Source organism: Phyllostomus discolor, chromosome 1 (assembly GCF_004126475.2).
Source record: "Phyllostomus discolor isolate MPI-MPIP mPhyDis1 chromosome 1, mPhyDis1.pri.v3, whole genome shotgun sequence".
NCBI classification, from domain to species: domain Eukaryota; kingdom Metazoa; phylum Chordata; class Mammalia; order Chiroptera; family Phyllostomidae; genus Phyllostomus; species Phyllostomus discolor.
Genome location: NC_040903.2, coordinates 29,526,217 through 29,547,653, shown reverse-complemented (window position 1 = coordinate 29,547,653; position 21,437 = coordinate 29,526,217). Strand labels below are relative to the sequence as shown.

The 21,437-nt window shown below is 39.4% G+C and overlaps 1 protein-coding gene across 2 annotated transcripts in view; it reads left to right on the top strand.

Annotated features, from left to right (window-relative positions):
* CORIN (corin, serine peptidase) overlaps positions 1-21,437 on the top strand; it is a 188,166-nt gene that overhangs the window by 22,341 nt on the left and 144,388 nt on the right. For both annotated transcript variants that reach the window (XM_028507033.2, XM_028507034.2), the window contains exons 2-3: positions 5,521-5,665; positions 16,611-16,811. In XM_028507033.2, coding sequence (XP_028362834.1) covers positions 5,521-5,665; positions 16,611-16,811 — 346 coding nt within the window. The remainder of the gene's footprint in view (positions 1-5,520; positions 5,666-16,610; positions 16,812-21,437) is intronic.

The window sequence follows — 21,437 nt, the reverse complement described above, 5'->3', positions numbered from 1 at the left end:
TTTTAGTGTTTTTTCCTCCCTCACATCAAAAGTAAGTATATTAAAAACTCTGAACTTTTCTAATGAAGCTTTTCATTGTAAGTCATTTATTTACTTCAGATAATACGCATTTATTCAGATCCTACTCTATATTACGAGCTGGTTAGTTGCCTAAGGGATAAAAATAATGCTCTGGGCACGTGGTACAGCTTTTTGCTGAATGAATTAACAATGGATCTTTACCTCTTAAAGTTACAGTTTAGTAATTTTAGTGTGTATAAACATCACTGTGATCCAAAGTAGAAAATGATAAAAACTATAATTCAGTTAAAATTGCTTCAGCTGCGAGTGAGAAAATATATTCCTATTGACAATGATTTAATAAGAAATAATGTATTCCTTTCTTATGTAAATATAGTCTGAAAGTAAGCAGTTCAGGGCTGACAAGGCAGCTTCACAAATCCTTCAGGGATCCAGGTTGCCTCTTTGTTGCTGCTGAGTCTTCCTCTGTGTACAGCTTTCTCCTCTGGCTCTGAGATGATTGCTTGAGCTCCAGCTATTACATCCATACTCCAGCCAGCAAGAAAGAGGAAGGTCATGCCCCTGTCTGGGAGAACATGTCCTGGAAGTCAGCTTTAACACTTCCAGTTTCATCCTGTGGTCATGGACGCAGGACATGGCCTCACATAGCCATGAGAGAAGGTGGGAAATGCTGTCTCTATTCTAAACGCCTGTTAAGTTTTGGCCCAAACAAAAGTTAGGGTTCTGTTTCTAAGATCAAAGGAAAGAATAGATGGTGTGAGTCGGTTAGCTTCTGCCACAAACCAGAATTCAGATGAAGCAGAGAGAGTCTGCTTCTGTCTGGGTAACTGAGGAAGGCTACCTGGACAAGGTGAGATAGGAGTTCACTCTTCAAGGATTTGGACTTATACAGATGAATGCAGGAGAAATAAATCTTCTAGAAGCATGATTTCCTTCCTGTGTGCTGGGGTTACCCCAGGACACCACAGTGACTCCTGAAGTCTTTGTTGGTTATTTTCTTTTTTTGAAGGAAATCCAGTAACACTCAGCATTTGTTGGCTACCAGATAAAATACTAGCTTAAAGTACTACTACTGGCTTGAGTAGTTCAGAGGTTCAACAATAAGTTGTGCTGTAGTCCTTTGGATGCCGTCCTGCCTTCATGAAGCTGGTTCTTGGTCGTTGCTGTGTAAACAGTTGTACAGGCAAAACTCCTCGTGCAGCGGTGGTGGTTTCCAGTCCGATTCCAAGGTTTGCGGTGGCCTGCAGTGCCCAGCTGGGGCACACACCCTGTTAGTCAGTAATTGGGGTTAAGAATGACTTGAAAATACTTAAAACTTTTAATTTACATGTAGTATTTTTTCAAATGGCTACTAGGTTTCTAGGATACAAATATCTTTAAAATTGGTAGACTAAACTACTTAATAAATGGAACTGTTAGGCATTTCAGGTGACCTAGAACCACTGAGATAATTCCCTGGATACTGATGGCGCTATGAACCGAGAATGCCTGGGGGTCTTTGATTTAGGGGGATAGTTGAGTTACAAGGCCACTTATCTTCCTGTTAACAGAGGTGGTATTTTAAAAAATTTCTTTGTAATAAAATCTGCACTATACTTTTCTGAAACACCAAATTTTCTAATTGACTTCAAAGCTCATAATGGGAAATGTGAGTATGGAATTGAACTCCTGGTAAAAACCAATTTTATTAATTTTAGCATATTTTCCCTGAAAGGGAAAGATTTTTATTATTATTTTTTTACCAAATACATTTTCTCCTTCAAGTGTTTTTGGATGACTCATGAATAGTCTTTGTAAGGCATCTGTCATTGAAAAAAGGAAGCAGTGACTTACATATTATGTACAGAGCAATTTTTGTTCAGCTGACTTCATTCATGCATTTATTCAGCAGGTAATAGTCATTTATGTGTTCAGGTGCTATTCTAGATGCTGGGCATACCCTCCTGAAAAAGGGGTATTATTTATATACATATAGAGAGATACAGCTGTGTTAGTATTATTTATGCTATTACTGTGTTTTTACAGAGCAGGAATAAATTTGCACTTTATAATCTCATGAGCATTTGCTAGTTATTAGAATTCACATTCATGGTGCAGGAGTATTTCAGTTTGAATATCCCTGAAACTTGTATTTTCCTTTTTTTCTACTAATTTAATGCATATAGTCCTAATAATTTTTTTTCTATTTTAAAGATTATTGTTATGTTTAAACCTTTGTGAAGTAACCATGCTTTACAGCAAAACTTAGGTAGTTTTGTCTGCCAATTGCCACCAATTTGTATCAGTTTTCAGTATGGGCCCAAGTGAAGAGACAAAAGTCTGATTGTCTTAATTTATATTTTAGTTTGGTTATCATATTACATGTATATACTTTAAAATACCCATCTATGTAGATATACACTGATGCTCTATGTCACAGGTGAGCAAACTTTTTCTGTAAGGGGCCAGATTATAAATATTTTAGTCCTTTTGGGCCACACGGCTTTGTTGCAACTGCTCTGTGTTATAGCAAGGAAGCAGCTGTAATAATATACAAACAGATAAACATGGCTCTCTGCCAGTAAAACTTTATATTTAAAAACAGACAATGGGGTGGGTTAGGCCCATAGACTGTAGTTTGCTGACCCCCATGCTATATATTTAAAATGTAAAATTGCGCGGGCTGGGAACCAAAGTGTCCCAGGTTCGATTCCCAGCCAGGGCACATGCATGGGTTGCAGGCCATAACCCCCAGCAACCGTACATTGATGTTTCTCTCTCTCTCTCTCTCTGTCTCCCTCCCTTCCCTCTCTAAAAAATAAGTAAATAAATAAAAAAAAAGATCACATTAAAAAAAAAAAAAAAGAAAAGAAAAAAAAAAAATAAAATGTAAAATTTATTATGTGTGGGAGGGTCCAACTGACTAAAAAATGTTTCTTACTTTACCCTCCAATAAGAGTGAGGAGCAAGTGTGTACAGTTCCCAGACACTTGTCCCCACTCCAAATGAGGGTGTTGTGAGAGGAGGTAGGGCTGTGGTCCCTAACGAGGAACTGGGCACCTTTGTGGCTGAACTTCTGTTGCTTGTAAACTGATTGTCAGCAGCTGTTCCATCTCCAAGAACTCTCTGGGTGAACCTGCCTACAGAGGCACCCGGTATCCCCATTCAAATACTTCTGGTTCATTGGCTCTTTGTTAGGTCTTGGCCTTGACTCCAGGAGACAATCTTTCATCTGAAGGATGGATGGACAGGGATCCCCTTGTTCTTAAGCAGTTTCTGCCATTGTAGCTGTGGAAGTTTCCCTAAGAATGCACTCTGTCTTGATAAAGTCAAACACTACAAAAAGGTAGAATAGGATAAAGACTAATGTACTTGAAATACCAACTATGGCCTCCTTGACCTTTGAACTCTTAAAAAAAGGGACTTGAAGCCCCTAACGTCCCTGTGGGAGTCCAAAGCCTCCCCCAACCTCTGCCCATCTACTAGACACACGGTTCTCATGATGAGATCTGCTTCCAGTCTCTGAATCTCCTGAATTAGTTCCCTTTGGGGATCATTTCTCCTGTTGACTTTTCTCATCACCCAGTGATACACAGTCTCTTTCTCATGCCAGCTATAGCATGGAGAACAAATTAGGGAGCGCAATAATGGATATAGGTAACTAAGACCAGAGGCAGCAGCTGCAGGACTCCTGGGGAGACATGATGGCCATTTTTACCAGAATGCAGGGACTATGAGCCTAGAGATTTTTGCTTTGCACAGTGATGTGTCCGAGATGCCCAAACAATGTCTGACACACAGTAAGTACTCAGTTACCTTTTCCAGAGACACAAAACCATGGAAGAATACCAGATATGGGAATGAAGATTATTTATTTGGCTTCAGACATGTTAGGTATGAGGTGTTTTTGCAAAATCCACTGAGGAGATGTGAAATGGCCAGTTGAATACAAAGGTCTAGAGCTCAGAGCAAAGGTCTATGTTTGCTGTTTAAAGATGTAAGTTGCATGTGTAGGGCTGGCAATGGATGCATTTGTGTGGGTGACATTAGGGGAGAGAGTGAATGTGAAACAAGAGCTACAGAAAGAGAAGGAATGACCGAAGAAGTAGGAGAAAGAGGAGTGAGAGGAAGAAAGTGCTTGAAGGAGGTGGGAGTGGCTAGCTGAACATTTTGTCTCTCAAATGATACTGAGATGTCATTACAATGATGTCTGAAAAATGTCATTTGGATATAGCAACATGGAGGTTGTTGGTAACCACAGCAAAAGCTGTTTTGGCAGCAAAACGTGGGCGCCAAATTGTGGTGGCCGTGTGAGCAAACAGTGAGGAAATTCGGACAATAAATATGAACTCTTAGAGCATTTTGGATGAGAAAGGAGGAGAGAGGTAGGACAGTGGCTGAAGTAGGATATTAGTTAGAGGATGGGTAAAAAAAAATATCCGGAAGACACTTGAGCTTGGTGCAAAGCTGATGGCAGTGTTACAGGAGAGAGCGAGACAGGCTGTTACACACTAGGCCCTGGAATTTTATGATTTGACCTGAAAGGAGATTCAGGAGACAGTTACACAGAGCTTGTAGGTCAAGCCCTGAGACTGTCAGAGGGGAACATGTGAGGGGATTCAGAAGTCCTAGAGAGCAAGCCACCAGAAACACCTCGCTAAGGCGACCCGAAGAGTCGCTTGTTGTGAGTGATTCAAGTCAGTCTCAATTGCATCTCAGACTCCTGTTGAAAAAGCCACTGCACGAAGCTAGCCACTTGCAATAAATGAATTTCCAGACATCGTTTCTGGCAAGAGATGGAACTAAGCAAAATGCAAAGTGTTTGAAGACGAGAACTTTATCTGAACCATCACTATTGCACCTCATCAGCCTCCTCCAAATGATGGGCTGCAGGGGCAGAGCGGACAGGCACAGGAGGTCCCGAGGGATCGTCAGTATTTAACTGGCCAGCGGGACAGGCTCTTTTTTATTGTTCAGCTTGTCACTAAATACATGGTCAGCAATATTAAAACTTGCTGAATTATTAAGGGCTGAAAACTTATTTTATCCAGATTCATGCAGATTTGGGTTGGGACTAATTAGGCGAAAAGCAATGAAGCCTGGATAGCGTCTTGTCTACACCTACTCACCAATATATTATCACTGTGCTAGGCAGTCTTTGCTGACAGCTCTGGGCCAAGGTGCGTTCTTGCCATAGTTACTTATGGCCCTTTGGAATAACACCAAATTGGCAAACAGGTTTAAAAAAATCAAGATGGAATATCATTACAAGTTCATGCACTTCCGAAAAACATTTCAGAAATAGATGATTTGCTCTGCCTGAATGAGGTTGTACCATTATTTGCTCATTTATTAGCGTGGTTCGGTGGCTAAACCTGATTTCACGTCCTAAAGTACACATGGTAACATCTCTTAGGGATGCTGCTGCTTTGAATGGATGGCTGTACTCTGCAGTTTCATGCCATGTATCGGGTTGCTTTGTGATATTAAAACCATGTTTCATATTTCTCTTTCCTTTAGGTCTGGGGAGCTGATGAAGATAGCATGGGTGATGGCTGCTCGCCACAGCTGACGACAGCTAACATTCTCCGTTTCCTGTTGCTGGTCCTGATTCCCTGTATCTGTGCCCTCATTGTTCTGCTGGTGATCCTGCTTTCCTTTGTTGGTAAGCGTTGTCATTATTGAGGAAAAATGAAATCATTATTAAAAGTAACATGCTTTATAAGAGTAATTTCTACTTAGTACTTATCTAACCTGAAATATCAACTCAATAAAGTATCTGTTGACTATCTTAGGCAGATCTGCAGTTTTAAACATTATAATCACTCTCCTAGCTATTATTATTAATATTAACTTATGTACATTAATTAATTAAAAAATATTTAAGGAGTGATCACCAGGTAGCAGAAACTTTGAAGATCCCTGAAAACTCAAGGATGTTTTAATTAGTCTTTTTTCTCAGGAACTCACAACTGAGAGGAAGAAATGTTTGTTGCACAAGGCACCACATGTTGATGATAGAGGTGTATATAAGGTACTTTGGGGGCAGTCAAAAAGGCTAGTATTAAGGGGGAGAGAAAGAAGTGGGAAGGAGTCAGAGGTACAGGAAGAAAGTCAGGGAGGAAGGAAAGGAACCGGAAATGCTGGATTTCATGGAAGGTAAAGGAGGAGAGGCACATCAGAGGTCAGAGGGTGAAGGGCAAAAGGGGGATGGAAGAAATGCAGCCGCCCAGGAGGACTGCAGGTTTTCCGCTGGGGCTGTAGCTGCCGTGCCTACGTGGCGCCATCTGTGGCCTGCTCTTAGAAAAGGGCAGGAAAAAGCCCTGAAACTCCCCTCTGCCACTCTCTTCTTCCAAGACTCAACCCCTCTCTTTTGCTTCCTCTCTGGTGCCCTCTGGTAGCTCCTGTTTTGCATGTTGTCCAGAGTTTATAGTGGTTACCTCTGGGAAGGTCTGTCTGGTAGAAGTTCCTTCAGTCATACCCCCGTCATTTAAAAGAACTTCATTTGCCTACTCCTGTGCTCCGAGGCTCACATACATTGAAGACTGTTTTCTTTCATTCTTAGGGTTGAATATAAGTTTAAACCACACTTTTAGATATCTCAGTGCTTAGAGATCCTTGAGGGATGTGGCTTATTATTTACTTATTAAACTTTTAATGTTTTTACAGCTTTATTGCAATATAATTCATATACCATTCAATAACCTCCAGTGTACTCACAGATAAATGCATCACCAAAGTCAATTTGGGAACATTTTCATTATCACAGGAACTCTGTGTTTATTAGCTATCGTCCTCCCATCCTTCCCTTCTGCCCTGCACTAAGCAGCCACTAATCTGCTTTCTGTCTCTATAAATTTCCCTATTCTGGACATTTCATATGACCAGGTGTGGTTTATGTGACTGGCTTCTTTCACTTGGCATAACGTTTTTAAGGCTCATCTGTGTTGTGGGATGGGTTTAGAACTTCATTCCATTTCATGGCCAAGTAATGTTTCATTGTGTAGACATGCCATATTTTGTTTGTCTATTTGTCAGTTGATGGACATTTGAGTTATTTCTATCTGTTCGCTATTTTGAATCATGTTGCTGTGAACATTCATGTACAAGTTGTCGTATGGACATGTTTCCATTTGTCTTGGGTTTATAGCTGGTAGTAGAATGTTTTTCACCTATGTATGGGATTAGGAGGTGTACAGATCTGTAGCCATTAAACTTTTAAAAAATTTTCCATTTACAGTTGATGTACAATATTGTTTTAGTTTCAGGTTAGTTTTAATTCTGATGTGGTCATGGGAGTATGCTGGTGCCATGTTTCCTACTCGCCGTCTTGACTGGAAGAAGTTAAAATCTGTAACCATTTTTAAGTGCTATTTTGGCTTATATGCAGGTACCCTTTAGAAAGTGGAAGTTTTCCAGACATCTTCTTCAAAAGTACTCTTTTTGTACTTCTGCAGCAGTTGGTTTGATACAGATATACTGAAGTAACATCTGCCCAAATAAACAGTTCCTATTTTATAACCGATAGGTTTGTTGTTGTAATGAGCAATAGAATCACTTTATATCTTTGTTTAAAAAACCTCATTAAATTCTGCTTACTTTTTAAAATGTTCTGTTTGGTTTGAGTTTATAACTCCCTGCTCTTTCAAACTTTTGCAGCTATTTCTGGGTCCATAATGGTTGCTAAGGGAAGCTGGAATGTTAATTGTGTATAAAAGGAGTTCTGGCTTCAAAAGTCAAAGAGATAGCAGAGGATTATTGATTAGGAAAAGGTAATGAAAGCTCTATGCTAACAAACACAGATGTACTGCGTGTCTTTAATTTTGTCCATTTGGCCTTCTGTCATGCATAAAGTCAAGATGGTAAAAAGATTTCTGAAGATAAAAGAGTTGGGCTTTATGAGTAGTTATTTCAGCAGTAGGCTGTAGAAGAGAGCGAATTGTTTCTCACCTCAACCCCCTAAGCTAAGGTGGAGCTACAGATGTTTAGTTTAGTTTCCTAGTTCTAAAATCAGCAGATAGTGTGAGCTGTCTGTATGATTTCAAAGACTTGGATTCCAAAATAAGGATTCAAATTTTTGGAAGAAATTGAAAGGGAAATTAAAGAGTGAGAAAGCTACAATATTATACCTAGGTTTTTATTTCTTAAGTTACAGTCTAATACTGAGGCCATATGGCATCGAAGAAAGATCTTGGACCTAGACACAAGAAGGCCCGGGTTCAGCGGCTCACTCTCCCGGTTAGTGGCGGTGTGACTCCGGGTAACACACCTTACCTCTCTGTGAAATGGGGATTAGAATTCTTATTTGTTTCACAGAAATGTTATGGAAGTCAAATGAAGTAATATTAGTCAGTATTTTTATAAATGGTGAAATTTGTTACAAAGGTAAAGAATTAGTTTTTGCTTATAAATATTATTATTAAATCAAATAATTATTTTAATATAGTTCTGTTTTCCCTAAAATGGACTAAAATGTGTTCATCTTATTTTCACTCTCTCCAAGAATTACAACCTTTTTACTATGACCCATTGTCCTAATAATTCTATAATCCACAAGCCCATAACCCCAGAAACCAAGCCATCACCACAGTATATTCTAATTGCTGTTGAAGTAGCTAGAAAGGAGTGGAGTTGATTGACTATTGGATTTGCCATGTGATGACAAGTTTCACATGACTTGTATGCTGAGAACTGAGAGTTACTTTCAGAGCCTAATTTACTTCTTTTTTTTTTTTAAGATTTTATTTATTTATTTTTAGAGAGGGAAGGAAGGGAGGGAGGGAGAGAGAGAGAGAGAGAGAGAAACATCAATGTGCAGTTGCTGGGGGTTATGGCCTGCAACCCAGGAATGTACCCTGGCTGGGAATCGAACCTGGGACACTTTGGTTCCCAGCTCGCACTCAGTCCACTGAGCTATGCCAGCCAGGGCTAATTCACTTCTAAGAACTAAACTGGTAGTGGTTGTATTGCCATCACATGACTAGAAGAGTCAGCTTTGCCTTGGAACACTTTATCAGACATTGAGCTGATGCTTACCCTAAATTATATTAACATTTATATTATATTATATGATGTTATGTTATATTAGCAATATTTAAAGTGAAATTACTTTGATATGTTGGGAAGCATGTGTATAACAAGTACAATAGCAGATACAACTGGTAGTATTCATCCCTTTAACAAACGTGTGGAGTGCCTGTTATGTATGAGGCAGTGTGCTCTGGGCATCGGGCACGATGTTTGTTAACAAACATCATACACTCCACACTCCATACACTCCACAGTGCCGTGAGGGAGGACAGCATTAAACACAAGTCACACAGTCAATTAATGAAGACAGCATAACTCCTATGTGGGAAGAGAGAGTTACCAGGAGAGTTTACAACAAGGGTCTGAACCCGATTTGAGGTGAGGAAGCCTTCCCTGAGGGAGCGCCCTTTAAACATTAACTCCATGCTGAAGAGGTTGCAGTAAGGGAGTGACATGATTGATGTGGCTGGGGCTCTTAAAAGGTGCCTTTGTTCCAATCCCCTGACCTCCCTTCCCAAAGAGATGAAGGGATTGAGAAGTACAAATTGGTAGTTACAAAACAGTCCCAGGATGTAAGGTACAGCATAAAATATATAGTCAATAATAGTGCAAGAACTATGTGTGATGTCAAATGGGTGCTGGAAATATAAGGCAGAATATGAAGTATATGATTGTCTAACCACTACACTGTACACCTGGAACCAACACAAAATAATACTGATAGGAAACTGATTGAAAAATTAAAGTTAAAAAAAAAGGTGCCTTTGGCAGCTGTGTAGAGAAGGGTGGATGTGAGTATAGTGTGTGGCAGGGAGAAAAATGTGGGGTTATTACAAGAGCCCTGCAAATGTAGTGTTTGGGGAATGATCTGTGTGGACTTTTGCAAACTATTGTTCATCTCCATGTAATTTCACCACAGTGAATGGTCCAAAAAATCTCATTAGAATGTGCCTAGCTTCTTCCCCCTAGGCTGCTGATGATTTGGTTTCAAAGGCTCTTCCACTCATCCACATCAAAAATAAGTTTTCTTTGTTTTAGCCATAAACTTATGAAGAATCGCCTAAGGTGACCATCCTAGTTTTCTTATGAAAAGCGTATGTGTGGCCTGTTAATTTTTCATTTTTGTCATATAATAAAGAAGAGAGAAAAATTCTAGTGGTGAAGAGTATAGGAAACATGGTAAATAGTCCATTTTTTTGAACTCGGGAGAAATTGTGCTCTTCAAAAGTGACTCTCTTCTTCAAAAATGCTAGGTGGGCTGGAGGTCATTGAACTAAAATACATTTATCTTAGTGAATATCTTAGCAGCTTGTGGCTTTTACAAGAATTTGAAATTATAGGAATCTTAATAGCTTAACTTACAATGCTATGCTTTGAATATTGTTTTAAAATGGAAAACCTCTCACTTCCTGATTTCCTTACACACAAATTTTATGATGCTTCATGGCTGGACCCCACATTTCTTATTTAAATCTCCCAATTCCTTCAATAACCCTAGCCCTTCTGGTGTAGGCTTAATAATATAGGCTTCTCAAACCCAAGGGCATTTTTTCTTTAGCTACTCAGGCCTGAGGTTATACCTAACGTCTAAAGCTTTTTCTGATGGTAGTTAAAGGCCTTGTATTCCAAGTGTGGTCCATGGACCTGCCGCACCAGCACCCCTTGGGGGTCTGTGTAAAAAGCAGAATTGGGAATTGTGGGTCCCACTCCATACGTGCTGAATTGACATTCTCATAAGATCCCCAGGTGCTTTCTACACTTTCATTCAGACAACTCACTGCAATCTGATCTCCTCCTTCTCTTTCTTCTTTTCGTGCCGGTAAATCTGGCCTTATCAAAGCCACCAATGTCTTTTTATCCAATGTGCAGCATCTGAAACCAACATGTGTTGCACAGGACTTTAAAATGAAGACCCTTATGCTTTCTTTCATGTCTGTTTACATCAGTTCAGAATGAGCATGCTCACTGTTAGCTGGCGCCAGCAATACTTTCTTCCATTCAGGTGTGACATGCAGATATGGTCTTGCTCATTCTTTACTGTTTTTGGGGATTTTTTCCCCTTGAAATGCTCTTCTGCTTTGCATGCAAATGATCACTTCTGATTTTCCTCTCATCTCTCTGCTCTTTCTCCATCTCCTTAAGCTCATATTTCTCTACTCATCCATTAAATATGAAGGTGTCTGTCTAAAGCGCTCTTCTCACTTTACACTCCAGCCTCTCTTGACGATGTCATCCACCCCGCTGACTTCCTTCCTCATTCATACTCAACAAGTATTATTGAGGCCTACCTTGGGGCCCAGCATTCTGCTGGGTGCTTGAGATGCAGACAGGTGTGATAAACCTTCAAGGAGGCAGACAAGAAAACAGACAGTTCCTCTTGTGTGGTAAAAGCAGTGCGTCTGTGGGAACACAAAGAAGACACAAATTTGTGGGGGAGTCCGGTAAGGCCTCCTGGAGAAAATGTGTGGATTGTGCCCGATTTAGACTTTTCCCCTGGAATATTTCATAGGCATTTTATACTCAATGTATCTATAACAATAAAAACACTAAGCTTCTACAAATTCGATTTTTCATTCCTCATTATCTATTGTATCAGTCAGGATAGGCTATGCTACGCTGTGTAACAAAAAAAAAATAAAATAAAATAAAATAAATAATAATAATCCCCAAACCCTAGTGATGTGAATACAACAAAGGTCAATTTTGCACTCATGCCACATTCCCTTTGTCAGATGGTGGAGGGTGGGGGAGGATGTGCTTTGTTCACTGAGGTCATCCAGGGAGTGAATTGATGATGAACCTTTGTGGTTGTTGTGCCAGAGAGAGAGAAAAAGAAAGAGCTCTGGAAGGTCTTCTTTTTAAAAAGTATATTATTATTATTAGTAGTAGTAGTATCATTATTATTAACTATAATGACCTCACTGTACCTTAGATCCCCAAACTTGCTCATCTTGTAACTGGAAGTTTGTACCCTTTGACCAACATCAAAGATGTCAGGAAACAAGAGAATGAGGCCAGAGAATGTGACCCAAGCGTGTGTCCTAGTAGAATGGGAGAGAATTGAACATATTTGTTGAAGAGCACTAATGACTAGCACCTCTATCTTATTTGGGGGGTACCTTCATTTACCCAGTTATTCAAACCTGACGCCTTGAAGGGACTGCTGACTCCTTCCTCAAGTTCTCACAATTTTGTCTTGGGAGAGCGTTTTCCCAATTGTTCCTTTTATCCTCATTGCTTTTGCCTTGGGTCAGGCCTTCCTCTTCTCTCACTGTAGCCTTCTGATGGTTGCAGTAGGCTTCTGATGATTCTGCAGACTCGAGATGATCCTTCTAACATTCCGCCCTACTTGAGATCCTTCGAAAGTTCGCCAACACAGCAAGATTAATTCCAAACCTTTAACAAGAACTGCCCTCTCTAGCCTGGCTTCCACCCTCTCTGCCTGTTCTCCTGCCAGTCCCCTGTGTACTAGCTGTGATATGCTGAATTTTTGCATATCCCTTCCACCTTTCTCTATCTAGAAAGTTCTCCATTCCCTTGTTACCATACCTCACCTCTCTCTTCCCAACAAATGCTTTGCTCAAACTTAGAAAATCTCTAATCATGTTTAAGATTCACATCAAGGATCCTTTTCCTCTAATAAAACTTTCCCAACTTTTCCAAATGGAATGACAGCTACTTCTCTATTTTTTTGTCACGAGATTGTCCTATCACTCTAAAGCACCTGGAGCATGGTTTGCATTCTTAGACTACATGGCTGTCTCCTTCATTCTGTAAACATCTGATGACAAGTACTTCTCACTAGATGTGTTCTCAGCAGGGAGTAAACATGAAGTTCCTGGCACATAGGAAATGCGAAGTAAATGCGTGACCACGTGGCTAGAGATATAAAGATAAGAATTAATTTCAAACCCACAGAAGATAAATTTGTTTACATGCATGTGGTGGTGGATTTTTAAAAAATATTTTATTTGTTTATTTTTTAGAGAGAGGGGAAGGGAGGGAGAAAGAAAGGGAGAGAAACATCAGTGTGAGAGAGAAACATTAATCAGTTGCCTAGTTGCCTCCTGCATGTGCCTCAACCAGGGACTGACCCACAACCCAGGCATGTGCTCTGACTGAGAATTGAACTGGCAACCTTTCGCTTTGCGGGACAATGCCCAACCAACTGAGCCACACCAGTCATGGCTGCTGGTTGATTTTTTTTAACTTATCCAAAGTGAGAAGTGTCTGTGGGTGTATGTACGTGCATATGTATCGTGTCTGAACTCAATTCTTGGGTAAACTGAAGGACTCTTATAAGTTTGTTTCCTTCTCTCTGAAATTCTGTGAAGAAGAGTTATGGCACCTGTTTCACAGGATTCTTGGAAAGCTAACTCAGTAGAAGCTTATAGTGAGCATATTTAGCAAAGTGTTTGTTTCCTATTACTGCTCTAACAAGTTATCACAAACTTGGTAGCTTTGAACAATACAAACATACTACCTTAGAATTATGGAAGTCAGAAGTCCAAAATAGGTCTCCCCGGGCCAACATTAACATGTGGGTTGCATTGTGTTCCTTCTGGAGGCTCTAGGAGACACTCTGTTCCCTACTTTTTCCAGTTCCAGAGGCTTCCTGTATGCCTTGGCTTGTGGCTCCTTCCTCATTTCAAAATGAGCATGGCCATTGAATCTTTCTCACACCAAATGGCTCTGGCACATAACTCTCTCACTTCCCTCTTCTACTTATAAGCACCCTGGGCTTGAATAAATAATCCAGGATAAGTTTTCTCTCTCAAATTCCTTCAATTCCATCTGCAACATCCCTTTAGCCAGGCAAGGCGTGTGAGGAAACACACTCACAGGATGTGGGCATCTCTGGGCAGCATCATGCTGCCAATCCCAGTACTCCGTCCGCTTGCTGCAGTGATCAGTACAGTGTGGCTATTGTTACTGGAATCGCAGTTTCTTCAACACTGTGGAGTAGAGCTAAAGCCCTTCTCAGCTGTACGACCTTGATATCATGTGCTGTTCTATCCCTAATTGAGCAGGAAAGAGCCACCATTATCTCACTTCCAAAGTGGGCTAAGTGATTCACTTTTGAAAACTTTCTTAGCCATTTTGCTCTGTTGGTAAAATGAAATTGGTATTTATTTAAAAGTACTTTAGTAGCCCTAAGGGAGACAATTTTACTTTCATTACTATCATTGTATAGCAAAGATTGATAGTTATTGAGAACTTACTGTGTGCCAGGAACTATTTCAAATGGTTATACATTGACCAATTTGACTTTAATGACCAGCCCCATGAAGGGAGGCATTTTTATTTTTCCTATTTTATGGCAGTCGAGAGTTTGCACAAAGTTTCACGATGCTAAGTGCTAGCGATGGGATTTAAGCCCGGGGTCAGGCTGTGGAACCTGTACTTTTAGCCACAGCACTGTAAAGATAGGAATGTGGAAGAATGAACACTGTACTTTGGGCTGATAACTCAGCACTTTTATAGCTTATCACGGCATAGCCTGAGAGTATGTAGTCTTACTGAGTTCTAGTTTTTGTGCTCTTTAAAAAATGTGTAATAGATGACTAAACTGTGAGTTGAGAGATGGTCAGTTTCCAGAGATGAAAAAATTGTCTAGTGAGTTCAGGCTTTTACAAACAGCTTGTTCTCTGTCTCTGCATGTCTCTCTTACTCCCCTCTCTCTCTCTCAAAAATATATTTTAGGAACATTAGCTATAACAACTATCATATATCATATATTATCTTTCTCTTCTGCCAAGCTGCTTTATTCGTAGATTTTAAGAGTAAGAAAACTACCTTTATTTATTTATGTTTAGAAAGTTATCTAAGTTAGTGTTAACTAAGAAAGTTGGTGTTTCAAAGGACTTCTAAGCATAACCACATATTATTACCACTCACCACTGTGGTTAGGTAAAAAAGATAAAGGAAAGATTATTAATAAAGCTAATTGCTACAAACAAAATGTTAAGAATGATTGTGGATATTTTATTCAATAGGGATCTCCTTTTAAGTGAATTACTCTGGAACGTAACTATGAGGAACTGGCATTTGCTAAAAGCGTGTTGACAGAGTCCAGTGCCGATTCATAGAGGATGATGAGTATATCAGCTTTATGGGCCTTGTATATTTGTTACAGCCACACTGATGGAAACAACATGTTACATGAAAAAAAATCCCTTTTTTGACAAAACAAGTAGAGAGCAACTAACAAATGGATGAAAATATCATATCTAATTTGTTCATAAACATTTCTATATGAGTAAAGTACATATTACATAGTAAGCTAGTCTATCTCATATTTATTAAATAAACTCTACCTCATTTTAAAAAGTAATTAAGTGAGGGCTCTCATTTCACCGGTGGCCTTTGATATTACTCACATCACACAGTTCGGAGAGTGATCTACCTGCGCCACGTGGCCACGACTTAGCTTTCTCCCTCCAATGTTTTATTTAGAATCCTTTGGCAGATGAAACTGTTGACCTTCATTAGCTAGAAAACAGCTGCTTTTCTATTTTGATTTGTATTTAATGTTTTCCAAGTGTCAAGCACGTGTAGGGAAATTTTTTCCATAGACCGATATTAAACATTTTATTTATACTTCTTTTATTTTTAATAGTCCATGGGCTGTTTGGAAAAGTGAGAACCAATTAGCGCATTCACTGTAAATGTTTTTAGAAAAAAATCTCCCTTGGGTATTTCTATAATGGATCAATAGCACTTTCATTTATTTTAGTAGCACACTCAACTACAGTGCTATGTTCTGGAAACAGTCTGTTGTCTGTTTTGGCTGCGTTAAAAATACATCATCCTTTTCAAAAGTTTCAAAAGTTTCTGCCTAAAGTCAAAACTAGATGGTTCCCAATAGTCAGGTTTGACTCTTCACTGCGCCAGTGAATGAATACCTTGAGAGAGTGCCTGGTCGATCATCATAATTTAGTGATTATTTCTTATTTCTTGTAACTGTGTTTTATACCTTCTGGTTAAAATGAAGAAAATTTAATTTCTTCTTTTTTGTTGAGATTATGGAGTTTCAGTTTTTAAAATATATTTTTTCTATGATGAAAGTATTGGTAAATATATGAAACCTATTATTTTTATTTTTGTGTTATGCATAATTCTGTGAAATTCATTGCAAAATGTGAAGAAACATAAAGATGAAGCTAAGGGGGCATGATTGCATCCTTTGGTGGCAGACAGATGTGGAGAGCATGTGTCCTGGGTGCTGAGTCGCATAAAATGATGGGTGAAGCTGAGAAAGGGAAGGCAGGAAGGAAACACTGTGAGATTCACCCCATTTTCTTTAACTGTGGTGAGTCTCAGGGGAGGCCGAATAGTCCTACATTCCTCAGGCACCAAAAACCTCGCTGAGGAGGCAGCAGTTTATTCACAGGGTTGTGTGATTTGTGTAGAAGAGAAGCTCTGCTGATTAGTTGTGCTATCCATCGTCTTTCTTTGTGTTTGCCTGGATAGAATGAGGCTTGGGAAAGTAGCTCTGGAGTTTTCTTAGTATGTTTTTTAAAAAAATGAAGACTTCTAGGAAGTTTCAAAAATATATATATGTGTATTTTGTCTTTCAGGAACATTACCAAAAGCTTATTTTAAATCAAATGGGAGTGAACCTATAGCCACTGATGGTGAAGTTCAAGTGCCTGATGTTATTTCTGCAAATACAATTTATCACGAGAGCACTGTGACATCTATTACACATCCCAACCAACACATTCCAGCCTGGACCGCAGATGCTTCTCTCCCAGGGGACCAAGGTCACAGGAAAACAAGTAAGTCTGCAGGTGTTGCCTGCACGTGCCCTTTACTGTCTGTGGAACCCACGGGTAAATTTTTGTGTGTGGCAACAGATGCTCTTCATTCGCAGACACTTACTGGTCATACAGGCAAAGCTCCAGTCCCTTCCCCTTGAGGCTAGCAGAGTGCCCCTTTCCCAAACACGAAGTGCCCTCAGCTCCGCCGTGCTGATAGATGGGGACCTGAGTGAGTCATGAGGTGTCAGTGTCCTTCAATATTTCTGAGGCAGAGAAATTTTTGCTGTTTGCCCCAGTGTCATCGTACTGAGTTTGTGGTGGTTTACCTCTAAAAGTTTGTGTCTGTTTTGAAGTTTTAAGTTACTTATTCTAAGATGGTTAAATTAATATGTAAATTAAGTTATTTACTTTGTCATTGGTGCCTTGTAGAAGGAATCCCGGTTCTATAATACAATGCCAAGTGATTTAGCAGGAGCTGTCCCTGCATTTGCTTTTGACTTGTCCATGTGTTCTTATTCCCTTATTCCACTCTCCTCCCTCTTTTATTGGCTGTGCAATTTATTGTATGTGTCGGTGACTGACAGGTCCTCACACCTTGAGGAAAATGGCATGTGTGAAACTTCTGTGCAAGGACACATGGAGAGATTTGTCATTTATTCCCATGAAAGAGCTGGAAGAGAGAAAAGACAGCAAGTGTGGAGACTGGGTCAGTGAGATGGTGGCAGACAGTATGCTCTGGAACATAGCTCTATTCCCTAATACCCCTCGGAGTTTTTAGTACAGTTACTCAGCTTCCAGAGCACTGATGGGAGGGGATTTGTGTGGAAAATTCCAAAGAGCTTCAGCTCTGAGTTAGCACAGGTAAAACATAACCAGACCTGATAAAGCATTGTCAGAACTTCTCTGCCGCTGTCTTGATTCTTCTTCTCTACTTCTTTCCTAAAACAAAGTTATGTGATTGACAATTATACCAAGCCCAACCATCCACGATCATTTTCTTACATTATATTTTATTTATTCATTTTTTAGAGACAGGAGAAAGGAAGGAGAAAGAGAAGGAAACATCCATGTCTGGTTGCCCCTCTCATGCCCCTAAGTGGGGACCTGGCCTGCAATACAGGCATGTGCCCTGACTGGGACTCAAACCTGGGACCTTTTGGTTCGCAGGCTGGTGCTCAGTCCACTGAGCCACACCAGCCAGGGCCACGATCATTTTCTTGTTTGTCTCTCCCTCTTCATGAAAACCCACAAAGGGAAATCACGTCTGAGGTCTAGGAGAGAGTTATTTATTTTCATTCTGAGCCAGGAAGGGAAGGATTAAGCTGACCCTCAGCTATCACAGTACCTGCTTGCCAGTGTCTGAAGAAAAACAGAGGATTATTCTGTTTCTCTAGCCCCAAGAGACAGACGGTTTGGATTCAGCTGTTTCACATACCGCCAAGAGGTGTTAGTTGTGTCTTAGGCTTGGTGTTCACCGGTGATTCATACCGGATTGTGTTCTTTACCTGACAGTAAGACTGTAAACCCAAATTATGCCAAGTAAAATTTATTTTCTTCCTGAGTTTAATTTTGAGGTTTTTAATATTTTGGTCATGACTTCAGCAGCTCATTATTCTTAAGGACAGCATTTTTCCATCAGAAGTGCAAAAGTAATTTAAGCAGAAACTCAGTCTAGTTAATGTGGTTGCAATTACAGCCATTGTTATTTTCTTTTACTAAGTGGATGTGTCTCGATTTTGAAAGTTCCTTTATTTGTTAAGATTCAAGTGGAGGTGACGAACACATACTCTGAAGAGTAAAGAAACATATGGTACTTGTGCTCATTGTGTAAGTCTGATGGAGGTCTGTTGGACTCATTTTTTCTCCCTATGGCTGGAGCATTGTTTGAGATGTGAATGTGATTTGACATGTAAAGGAAATCCAGGTGAAATTAGAATGAGTGCATGGAGAAAGGCTGAGACTTTTGAATCCGTGTCATTCCGTGTTGTGCATGTGCTTGGCTGTCAGCGTCGAGCTACCTTGTCTGACCACACAGACCCTCGATAGAGTGTCTGTATTCACTAAGATTGTTTGTTGCAAAGGATTTGATGGTTTATCATATACTTGGGTAATATGGCTAGCCTGTTCTTATAGAGCTTCTAGTAGTTTTCAGAGCATGTTTGAATATTTTCTCTTTTGTTCTTATAATTAACTGGTGAGGTACCCTGCACAGGCAGTATATACCAGTTTTCAAGATACAAAATTGAGTCCTGGGGAAATTAGGTTGACAGATCCAACATCACTTGTCCAGTAATCGTTAGACATGGAATTGAGGTTCAGATCTTGACACTCCTAGGCCAGTGCTCTTTCGGGTATATCATGCTTCTCATTTAATTTTATTTTTCTTTGCAGTAGCAGGAGCATTACTGTCCAAATTTTAAGCTCTGAGAGAGCAGAAGAGTAGTCTGTTTTGTTTACTGCATCATAGCCCATGATCAGTAAGATAATTGTTGAGTGAATAAATAAATAAATGACAGTCATTTCAAAATTTTAGTATCTGACTTATCACTTTGGTTAGGAATGCCTAATTGCACTTCTGCACTTGATATTTATTTAACCAATTTTATTTAAAGCATCATTTAATGCCTTGTATCCGTACTAACACCTGGCAGAGAATTTGCCTTGTCTCTGTTTTCAATTATTCTCTAATGAAAATGTCATTTTAAATTCCAGGCATATGTAAAAGCTATTTAAGTCCACTTCAGTCCAAAAATACAGTAGCCAGACATTCCGTCCTACCCAAATATCCTGGATAGAAAACCGAGGGGAGAACTCCTGGCAAAAGGTACCAGGAAATAGACTTTCCTTAAGACATTTCCTCCGGGGGGTCCTTAGTATCATGCTGTAGCATAGGATTATATAGTTCATAAACTTTTAACCAGAGCACCTCCCCACGGTACACCGTGCAGCAGAGCTGGGTTTTGTGAATGTGAGCTAGGCTTGATGTGACATCTGTTATTTCTGGAGTTTTGTTAGTTGCATTTTGAAAACCAGTTGTAATATGGAAAGGGAAAAGGTCCATGGTTAGATTTCATGCTATATTTTGGCAGGGGATTTTTCTAGGTTGCTTTCTGTATTCGGGTTTTTATTTTCACTTTTATTCCTTATATCTGTTATAAATACTTAAACATAAATTGAATTTTAAGGACAGAGAAAAACTCTTTGGTCAACCTAGAGCTTTGAGGTTAAAAATAATATGACACATAATAGAATAACCTAGAAGTTGATCAAAAATTAAAGTAACAAGAATGGGTTATGGTACTGAAAGCTTGAAGTGTTCCATTTTTGGTAACCAGCTCCTAAATCTCCTAAATCAGATGAAAACACATTGTACCTTACATTTATTTAAAAAAACCCTTTTTTTGAATTAAAGTCAACATTCCATAAAATTCACTCTTGTAATATGTAGTATTAAGTATTTTAAAAATATATTCACAGAGTTGTACAACTGTCGCTCTTATCTAATTTTAGAACATTTTTTTATCACTGAAGAAAGAAATGCCAAATTTATTACTCATTTTTTCTTTCCCCCAGCCTCTGTCTAAAACTAATCTACTTTTTGTCTCTAAGGATTTGCCTGAACATTTTATATAAGGGGCATAATACAATAAATGTGAGGCTTTTGTGACTGGCCTGTCATACTTCTCTTGGATGTGGGCATAGCCTTGCACCATACCTGGCTGTCCCAGATCCCAAGGCATATGCCAGAGCTTTCCAAAGGCCCCTTTGGACATCTCATTTTCCTAGTTTTTCCTTTTAAGGTTTTCATCAGACTCTTATATCCAACAGGTATTCTTGCCTTGGGTGGTTGTGATGATGTGAAACAACTGCCGCAGATCGTGTTTGGCAAGCGCCCTGGGGACAGAGCTGTTTGTGTAGACTCAGGAAACTCTGAATCAGGTCAGACAAAGACCAGCTCTGAGAATGGATCCTTCCTAGGGAACTTCCAGATAGACTGAATGGCGACAATTCTCTGGGGATGGCTTTTGGGGGAGCTTCAGACCCATTCTGCCCTCTCCATTGCCTCCTAAATTGTCAGTTTTCATAGTTAGTTTCATAGTTACTCTGGTTGCCATTGGTTTTTCAAGGCTATTACAGAACTGAGGAGAGGGTGAAGCTAAAAGGCAAGTTAAAATGCTACAAAGCTCATAGTTCTTACTGTGATAGACAATTTTCTTGAATAATGAAAAATGCAAGCTTTTGGTTAAATTCCAAAGTTTTGGAAGATTTGATTTTGATAATTTTTTCCTGCTTTCATGGAAGAACAGACTTTGGTAGATCTTACCCTGTAATATTTTGTATTTCTTCCAACATGGAGAGTTGATGTTTTCTTTTTTTAATGCATAAATATGATTATATTACATATATAAATTTAAATGGCTTTCCCCCCTTTTTTGTGTAAATTGCTTTATTCCTTCTCTTTCCTTTTGCATCATATTACTCTATCCTTACCACAGTTAACCCAATCTTAACAACTTAGTATGTATGATTTTGTAGTTTCCTCTATGCTCATACTATTCTATATTACATATGAACGTACACACACACATACATGCATGCAAAATAACATACACGAGCAGGTGCTTTTGTCATTGTTTTCAAAAA